The sequence below is a fragment of the Pelophylax lessonae genome (genome assembly GCF_965119305.1).
Source record: "Pelophylax lessonae genome assembly, chromosome: 5".
In the NCBI taxonomy this organism is placed as follows: Eukaryota; Metazoa; Chordata; class Amphibia; order Anura; family Ranidae; genus Pelophylax; species Pelophylax lessonae.
This window is the reverse complement of record NC_138772.1, coordinates 217747736-217758236: the sequence shown is the minus strand read 5'-3', so window position 1 is coordinate 217758236 and position 10501 is coordinate 217747736. Positions and strand designations below refer to the sequence as shown.

The 10501-nt window shown below is 40.4% G+C and overlaps 1 protein-coding gene across 1 annotated transcript in view; it reads left to right on the top strand.

The window, feature by feature from the left end:
- The first annotated feature begins 1654 nt into the window (after positions 1-1654).
- STAC (SH3 and cysteine rich domain) overlaps positions 1655-10501 on the top strand; it is a 381506-nt gene continuing 372659 nt past the window's right edge. Inside the window, exon 1 of the mRNA XM_082259518.1 lies at positions 1655-2128. Within this exon, the coding sequence (XP_082115644.1) occupies positions 2021-2128 (108 nt within the window). The 5' untranslated portion in view covers positions 1655-2020. The remainder of the gene's footprint in view (positions 2129-10501) is intronic.

Here is a 10501-nt window from a genome sequence, read left to right as displayed (position 1 = left end):
GTTAACATTAGAAAGTGAGAGTGCCCTTATTATCAGCCAGTGAGAGTGTCCCCTTACATCAGCCAGTGAGAATGCTCCTTAACAGCAGCCAGTGAGTGTGCCCTTTAACATCAGCCAGAGAGAGTGGTTCTTAAAATTAGCCAAAGAGAGAGTACCCCCTTACATCAGCCAGAGAGAGTGCCCCTTAACATCGGTAAGTGGGAGTGCCCCTTAACATCGGTAAGTAAGAGTGCCCCTTAACATCAGCAAGTGAGAGTGCCCCTTAACATCGGTAAGTAAGAGTGCCCCTTAACATCAGCAAGTGAGAGTGCCCCTTAACATCGGTAAGTAAGAGTGCCCCTTAACATCAGCAAGTGAGAGTGCCCTTATTATCAGCCAGTGAGAGTGTCCCCTTACATCAGCCAGTAAGAGTGCTCCTTAAGAGCAGCCAGTGAGTGTGCCCTTTACATCAGCCAGTGAGCGTGCCCCTTAAAATTAGCCAAAGAGAGAGTACCCCCTTACATTAGCCAGAGAGACTGCCCCTCAACATCGGTAAGTGGGAGTGCCTTTAACATCAGCAAGTGAGAGTGCCCCTTAACAATAGCAAATGAGAGTGCCCTTATTATCAGCCAATGAGAGTGTCCCCTTACATCAGCCAGTGAGAGTGGCCCTTAAAATTAGCCAGAGTGCCACCCTACATCAGCCATAAAGAGTGCCCCTTAACATTGGTAAGTAAGAGTGCCCCTTAACATTGGTAGGTGAGAGTGCCCTTTTACACATGCATTCACCTTGGCGTGGCAGGAATAAACTTAAAAAAAAAAAAAATCCACTTGTTGGCATCGTTGGCTCAGAACTTTCAAGTGAGCCAGCCAAAGCATGAGCTGCGGGGCTCAGCCACCGATCGGGCAGAGGGGCGTGTGTGTGAATAGAAGCCACACCCAATGCATCAGTGCACAGGCGTGCACCCAGACCCGTCCCGCTGCCTGATCTAAGGCTGAGCTTGGCAGTTCACCTTTTGGCTGGCTCTGGAACTGTGCATGCACAGTTCAGAGGGTGGCAACAAAAGGATTGTTTGCGGGCACTTTTTCCTGTCTATGGACTTTTACGGACAGGAGTAAAGCACCTATTTTTTACAAACTGTCCACAAATGTATGGACAGTTGGCTAGATTGTCTGAGTTCCACCCAGAACGTTTTTGGCTGGCTTTATCTTTGAAACACCTGTTACCAATCTTGCATTGAAGAGACTTTATCTTGTGATAAAAGGACTTTGGGATTTATTTTTTCATATTTCTTCACAAGGTTAATTTTGTTTGTACGTTACTAATATTTAGTGATTTATCATAGGCAAATATATCGCTATTGCTGATGGGATGTATTGATTTCCTTATATAGCAAAGTGCTACATTTATTTTTTATATATATGACATTGCTATACTAAAGAACGCTCATTTTCAGCGCGCTGTTCTGTGTGCCTTTCCCTTGTGTGTGATGAGTATTTAATGAATAGCTTTCAGTGTCTAACCAATGAAATATGTGCTCTTAAACCGCCTGCTAGCCCATTCAGCACACTTTCCTTGTGTAGCTATGGATGACAGCAGAGCAACAGCACATGCCTATGCAAGCTATCCTAAACTGTAGATTATAAAGCAGCTCCTCCCTCCCTCCCTTGCCTCATGTGTAAGCAGCCCAGGCTTTCTGCTTCAGCTCACTTCTCTCCCCATCACCAGGTCTGACAGCCACACTTCCATGTCCCATACCTCCAGGCTTTTTTACTATAAAGGGAGAACATACTTCACCCGCACGCCGCACAGCCCTGCAAAAAGCAATTCTATTCAAAACACTTCTTGCCTGGAAAGAATAGACAGCGGACCGCAAAGAGTCTGCAAGGAAAATACTAAGCAAGGCATTTAAATACAAATAAACACCATGACCCGTCTGCGCAAACTGGACAAGCAAGCGCTAGCGGATGCCCAATGAGATGCTAGCTTTTGCTATTTAGCTGAACTATACAAGAGAGGATACTGCTGCAAAGCAAAGAGAATGATCCCTCCAAGCAACACCATGGGAGACAGTGTAGAGAAGGAGGAAGAACTTGGAAATCCTGAACAGCCCCACTCTCCAGCTTCCACAAGTAGCCAGGAATCAAAGGTATTTGGCTTTTCTTTTGCACCTTACAGGTCTTTATATGCATACGATTCTAGAGTGGAAGATGCCAAAACTAGAACCACACAGTTATTAAACCTCTATCGGTGTATAGGTCGTAGAGTGACAATATTCGCTTGTATTGTTTAATTTGAGTGTTTGTTTTGTAGAGCAAGATCGTTATTTTCATAAAAAGAGATACAATTAAAGGCGTCAAAAAATAAAAGTTTTTAATTAGGATTATTATTAATATTATTATTATTTTTCCTATTGTTATTATTATTTTCATTCACATCCTGGTGTGTAGTTGTATTATTGCAATCCATACCTAGACACTTAAAAAATAAGAAACTGCAGTGTAAAAGGATGATTTTGTTGCACATTAAAGAGAAGAAAAGACGACACATTTTTGATGAATGAACTGCAAAGCCCTGGTTTTGCACATGTGAATTTAATGTTCCCAAAAAGCATACCTTACCTACTTTGGAAATATAATCCAGATCATATGTTATTCTGTCTCTTAGTCTGTCAGCTTTGAAATGGTAATGTGTGCATATCTTGTACTTGTAAAATAAGGTAAAAGGGTTGGCATGGAATGTTCTGTATGCCACTAATGTCTGCAACGTGGGTCAGCTTCTGTGTACATTGATGTAGTGGTGTTATTATCACAGAGACCTAAACGGGGTATGAAGTCTCTCTTCTCTGTGTTGATCTTTACCAGTCAGGTGCACATAGCGAGCATGATTTTCTATGAATACAAATGTTTAGATTTTTGCAGCCTAAACTGGCAATTAGTATGGTTCACTTGACTGCACTAATGGGGCAGTGGAAACATGCCGGAACAAAATTCTGCAACAAATGTGTAAACATCTCTCTTTGAATTTAATGGGGCTATTTCCATGACAGTATGCACTGAGCAGGAACAAGCGTTTTTGTTAAATGCTAACCAGACTGAGGATTGTCCTATAGAAAACGTCACAGAGCAGCGTGGAAAGTTTAGTGACCTACAGCAAATGGTCAGAGATTATCTTGTTTTTTTATTATATGGTGTCACTTGCCCAGAGGCGCTCAGCTACATGTGGTCCCAACTGTCTACAACTGGCCATCAATTTTGTGCAACCTCTGTATAATGGTTTTTAGATTTACCATCAACTATGTAGTACAAGAGTTTGGATAAACAATCTATTCAATTATTATCCAATCAGATGGTTCTCCTTTTGCATAGTTGCTATTAAGTAGCTTTTAATATGTGTTCCCAGTTTATATACCATTTTTAAGGAACTTGGTAAAAATATTTTTTTTAAAACTGTTGTTCTGGGAAAAGGAAAGCACTCCCTTACTAGAGCATAATAGTTATATACCACAGAATAAGAATTATTCTACCCCATTGGAGGCTTGACCTCAAGGTTTAATACCTTTTTTCATATCCGATAAAGAGTAAAGTCTGGTTTGGTAATCTAGTGCAATTTCATCGGATATAAGAAAAGGTATTAAACCTTGAGGTCAAACCTCAAATGAGGTAGAATCATTTTTATTCTGTGGTCTATAACTATTATGCTCTAGTTAGAGAGTGCTTCCTTTTTCCAACAATAGTTTTTAAAAAAGTAATACATTTTTACCAAGTAATAATAACTTGTTACTCTCAATACACTCTATACTCAATACTCAATACACTCTAAAGAGATTTTATATGATTGCTCTTTGTGGTCTTCTTTTAAATATATTTACCAAGTTAATAAATGGCTACTTAAGACCTGTAGAATCCTTACAAGACCTCATTTCAGTCATTAAAGAGCACACACTAGTGCAATACAGAATTAGCTCTATTGCTAACACAGGTCTTTAAAGAAGACTTCTAGTAACAAATGGCCTGTCAAGTTGAGATAACTGATCAACACATGTTTAGATAAAAACGGCCTGTTCTTGCACTTCCAGCTGCCAAGCGTTGCTTCGCAATCTCTATATATTAATTGCGGGACCTGTAAGGGCGATCCAGATTTTCCTGACAACCCAGAAATATTCTGGAGCAGCAATCATTGGCTTGAAGTGTGGACCAGTAACACTCTTGTACATCTGAATATCTATAGATTACTATACACTTTGCTATTCCAATCCAGTAATTGGTCGTTACTTGAGATCTGTTTAAAGGGTTCACACAGCTACTAGTATGCAATATGAGATAACCGAATGAGTAACCATTGATTTCAGCCATGATCACCAACTTCCCAAGTATCAGTTCAAGGCAGAAATGTCAGTTTCAGGGAATCTGAGCAGGTGCTTTACAACCACAAAGCAAGTGAGCTGTCAGAATGTTTCCTGCAGTCAATAGTGTTGCTTGACACATCTAGGCCCCAGAGCAAAATATGATCCAGGATCTATGAACTTTAGTTCTGTTCAAACTGCTCTTGAATTAAAAGAGAAGTGTGGGGTATGAAAAAACAAACATTCATACTCACCAAGGTGGATGCAGCATCAATCCAATGCTGCATCTTTCCCCGCCACCTGTAGACCAAAAACAAAGCCTAATCTTGGTCTTCAGTGAGCAAAGAGCGGTGACTGTCAGTCACTGGCTCTCTGCCCCGCCAGTGCTCACTGGACCACTGGTTGTGGAGAGGCTGAGGTAGCTTTCAGTGAAGCATTAAGTCAGGATCCCTCCAAAACCTGGTCCGGCTGAATACAGTTTGCTGTTGACTGAATACAGGTCACTGGAGTGCAGAACAAAGCGCACTCCTGTGATCCCCAGAAGAAGTAGGGCAAAAAGATGCAGCTCTTCATATTGATATGAAATCATCTTACATTCATTAGTTAAACAAACATTTTTTTTTTTGTTTAACTTACAATTACTGTTTTTACTCTTCCTTGGTTGAGTGAGAAGCTGGTGCTGTAGCCCTAGCCTCACAAATACTACCTGGGACATCGACATCACCAGTGTCTTTTCCCTCAGAATATGTGCACTATCCCATGTTCCAGGAGGATGAGCCAAAGTTCCAAGAAGTAAAGGGAGATGGGGTCATCAGCCCTTATTGAAAAGGGATAAAAAAAGGGGCCACCTTCGCTTAAAAAATTATAGCACACGTCACATTCTTTGTGCTTCAAATCGTCTGACTCAATAGAAGTTAATGACAATGCTCACTTACAACACCTGAAGCTTTTTAGGGGCTTTTAGTAAGCATTAGCTTCACTTTGTTTTGGAGGTATTTCAAGTATGAGATATCCCAGGATGCACTGGGAAACCAACAAGCAAGCCAGAAAGACATCATCAGTAGTCACTGCCGGTTCATGTGTATATATTCTAGAAGTGTCTGGTGCAGACGTCACATCTGGAGTGCAGTGTGGAGCAGCAGGAAGGTGAGCAGGGTCTAGACTGGAAAGGAGCAACTAGTAGATCCCAAACATGGTGTGCAACATGGGAATGCTATAGCAGAATGTGGGCAGGGACCGGAGAGAGAGGACTGAGAGGCAGAGGATCAGCAGAGCTGGAGGACTGGAGCAGGAGAAACTGGCAGATGTCACACATGGTGAGCAGCATGGAAGCAATAAAGTGGGAGGTGAGCGGGGTCAGAGAGAGAGGAGGATAAGCAAACCAGAGGATCAGCAGAGCAGGGGGTTACTACTGACTGAAAAGTATAAAAATATTAATGAATATAATGATTGAAAATCTGCCTGTGATGGCCAACATATAAAACAACATAAAGATTTATGAATGTAGTAGAGTACAATTGAATAAATGTCCTAGAGTTCACAATTTGGTACTAATACTGCGCTTTTGCAAAATAGGTCAACAGGAAAACAGGAATTATAACTGAAACCATTTAAGATCATGGGGGGTTACCCTACTCAAGGCCCCTGTCTATCAGATATTTCAACTGTGCCCAAACCTACCACTGCTTAGACAGTTCCCTTGTTCTCTTGTTCTCTAGTCTTCTTGTGTACAACACAGTCCGCTTTTTACAATCCAATGATTTCCACTGTGGAAGAAGACACACAGCCATGTTCTGGTCTAATAAATACAATGAAAGGCAATGGCTTGTGGGCTTGTATTGTGAAAAATAAAGCAATTGCAAGACTTTATAGCTGTCAAAAACAGCTTACCAGTAGTAAAGGTAGAGGTGGTTTGGGGTGGAGGTGCATGCCGGTAGGTATTTCCACTTTTATCTCTAAAAGATTAAAAAAACAATGTGCTTTTCTTAGTACATTATGCTTATGCAGATTTTTGTCTATTTTTAGGTACATTTTTTTCATCTTTATAAGCTAAATATAGAAATGCTATTTTTATTTTAAAGGCTTTATCAAAGGAGAACATGAAAATAGAATGCTGTATCTGACAGCAGCAATCCTCATTTATAATAGGTCATCTGTCTATGTATTACCATTATTGTAGTGTTACACAATTTCAGGTTCAGGGTTAGAGGTATGAGAGTTTGATGTAGATGAGTTGTGATTGCCTGATGACTGTAAAGGCTAAAAATAGAACAGGGCTTTTTCTTTCATGCCTCGTTCTTATAGGCTAATAGCTTTACAAAAGCAATGGTGGGTAGCTCAAGCTATTTGCTTGCCATTTCCAATATAAATTATTAAATACAATCTTGCCTCTGGCAATGTAAACTCAGAGAACGATGGTGTAAAACTATATACTACATCATACTCTTTATAAGCTTGTAAAATAAAAAATAAAAAAATAATAATTTCCACTGTCTGTCTACATGTTCCAAATACAGTATGTTATCTTCTCTGTGTGTGATTTATAGGATGGCTTTGCCTCCCGAAATCTCACTTCTGAAATGACATTTTAAATTAGTATTAGGATGGAAGTGATTTTGTTATTTGTGACTCATGGCTAGGATTCATCGAATACAGATGCCCTTCTCTGCTAATTCGGATAATTAAATTGTTCCACTCCTCAAATCAATGTTGAATGTCTTTATTCCATTGTATTTGTCATGTTAATGTTGTGTTGTGTTCTATACTTGTACCAGCTCCTGATTAAAAAGACATTATAAGATGCTACTGCTACATGTTTTGGTCTGTTAACCACTTAAGCCCCGGAAGATTTTACCCCCTCCCTGACCAGGGCCTATTTTGCGATTCGGCACTGCATGACTTTAACAGACAATTGCGCGGTCGTGCGACGCTGTACCTAAACGAATTTGACGTCCTTTTTTTCCCACAAACAGAGCTTTCTTTTGGTGGTATTTGATCACCTGTGCGATTTTTTGATCATGCGATATAAACAAAAAAAGAGCGTCAATTTTGCAAAAATAACAATATTTTTCAATTTTTTTATATGAAATTCCCCCCATAAAAATGTAAAAATCAAAATGTTTTAACATTTTAGGCCAATTTGTTTTATGCTACCTATGTTTGGTAAAAAAAATCGCAAAAAGCGTATTTTGATTGGTTTGCGCAAAAGTTATTGCGTTTACTAACTAAGGGAAAGATTTTTGTCATTTTTGTTGTTTTTTTTTTTAACGAGTAATGGCGGCGATCTGTAATTTTTTTTGCGGGACTGCGACATTGCGGCGGACAGATCGGACCCTTGACTGACATTTTTGACACTTTTGGGGTACCAGTGACATTACTGCAGTAATCAGTGCTATACATATGCACTGTTACTATAAAAATGACACTGGCAGTGAAGAAGTTAACTTTATTGGAGAAGGAGGGGTTAAGTGTGTCCCTAGGGGCGTGTTTCTAATTGTGATTGGCTGTGGCTACTAGTGTAAGAACAGAGATCAACGGTCCTACATATTAGAACCGTGTGATCTCCATTCTTAAACAGGGAAGACTGACAGGCAGCTTTGTTTACATTAGCCATCTGCCTTTCTTCCCGTGTAACGGACGTTCGCGAGTGCCCGGCGGACATCGGGTCCTCTGGGCACACGCGTAGGGGGGTCCGTGACTGCGCGGGAGCAGGAGCGCACCTCCGGCGGCGCGCACTTGCTCCCTAGAGCCTCACAGGCTAGCGACGTAGTCCTAAGTCGCTTTTCCTGTGAGGGGCTGACCGCCGCAGTAAATAGTCGTGCGGCGGTCGGCAAGCGGTTAAACCAAATGATTTCTCCAAAGTTTTCTGAAAAAAAAAAGTAACAGTTGTTCAGACTCTGAGGCAGTATATTTCATTGTTTTTTCTAAAGCAAGTGAAATCTGGGGTTTTGAAAGACATCATAAATCAAGTTCCATGTATTTTTTTTATTACACTATAACAAATTGCAGGGAATTAAAATTCTACATTTAGCGTTGCTTAAAATTCAAGCAATGCAGTAGTGAGGCTTATAGGAATATTCGATCTGTTATGCCATGCTGTGATAAGTGTCATTTACCCAGTTGGAAAACACATCTCTTCTAATGGGGGAATATGTGTTCCAGAGTCCCCACTGGGCATAAAGGAGATGTGACCCACGAATGTGCTTACATTATATTGTCAATAATACATATATAAAACTGATTATGGAATCAGGCCCTGGGTGTCTTGTGAATGTGCTTTGGAGAAAGCAATTAAGATGCAAATAAGGTGTATCCCTTTAACCTTTACTTTAATGATTTGAGAGACACTGAGATGATAAGTATTTAGAAAATGCATAAAGATTAGTGTGATGCGCTATAAGGTCACTTGTTAAAATAATATTCAATATCAGGCATGTTAGATATCCACCCTGATGGCAACTGAAACACACACACCTGCTTCTTACAATACATGATGCAAAGTGTTTGATTCGTTCTATTGCAACAAACTGTTAAATCTTTGACTGTAAATTTTAATCAAGCATAAGTATATATTTTTGATCATTATTCTATTGACATTTTCGGTAGCCCTTTACGGAAAACATAAATTCCCATTGGATCTTACCCCCCCCCCCCCCAATTATTTTACAGTAATGCGTGAGACATATTCCTAAGTGGGGTTTCTGCAACTGTTGGATGAACATGCATTGCAGTGCAGTTTTGTGATGTGTTTTGGATGCACTTCATGATATATTGCCATTCTTATCCAAAGGCCTTATGAAATCCAAAGCTTATTGAAAAAAATGGTAACAGTAACAGTTGTTTAGACTCAGGGTACTATATTTCATTGTTGTTTTAAGCAAGTGAAATCTGAGGTTTTGAAGGGCATCATGAATCTATATTATGTGCAAGTATTTTGTTTTATTTCATTTATAACATCAATAAATGAAGACTGGACATGACAATTTTTTGGCCAGTGAACTAGGACCATTGGAGACAGTGGCTAACCACTGCACAATTAAACGTTCATGTTGAAAGGCATATGCGGGAATGGGTCCATGAGTTACATCTTGCCTGGTGCTGAAAAAGGAGCAATGTTTTTGTATCTCAATCTTGGACGAGCCCTAAACTTATCTTATGCAAAACATGAATACCGCCTCCCATAAAAAATTTTGTTCCCTCTCCTTGGCACCTCTGTTTTGTAGAAACAAGCTTCACATGCATTGTAGAGGTTCAATGTCTGCCACTGTATATTGCTGGTGGCTGATTCACCAGCTGCTGATGGCATGCCAATGGTGTTCCATAGGCATAGCACCTGATTTACTTAAGTGTGACATGCGGCTAAGTAAAGGAATTCACATGTATAAATAGAAGACTTCAAACTTCTTTGCCCTTGTCACTTGTTTTTAATCTGACTTTTTACCTGAATGTGCCCTTGTCATGTTGTTCCTATTAGTGGCTAAGTAGCTGTGGCATAGGCTGAAGTCATTATTTGTTTATTGAAGTGCTGCATATGTTGTGTTGGCAAGAAGTTGTGTGTGTGGCATGTTTATGTAAACCCACCTTTTTTTGCTAATATATATATATATATGGGTCGCCTGCCTTTACATGCACATGAACTTTATTGGCATCCAAGTCTTAGTCCATAGGGTTCAATATTGAATTGGCCAACCCCTTGCAACTCTTCTAGGAAGGCTGTCTACAAGGTTTAGGAGTGTGTCTATGGGAATGCTTGACCATTCTTCCAGAAGTGCATTTGTAAAGTCAGGCACTGATGTTGGACAAGAAGGCCTGGCTCACTGTCTCTGCTCTAATTCATCCCAAAGGTGTTCTATCAGGTTGTGGTGCAGGCCAGTCAAGTTCCTCCACCCCAAACTCACTCATCCATGCCTTTATGGACCTTGTTTGTGCAATGGTGTGCAGTCATGTTGGAACAGGAAGGGGCCATTACCAAACTGTTCCCACAAAGTTGGGAGCATGAAATTGTCCAAAATGTCTTGGCATGCTGACACCTTAAGAATTCCCTTCACTAGAACTAAGGGGGCAAGCCCAACCCCTGAAAACCAACCCCCCATTATAATCCCCCTCCACCACAACCCAATAGATAGGTGGGATGATGTAGAGCAAAGACTGCAAGCCAGGCCTTCTTGTCCATCTTTA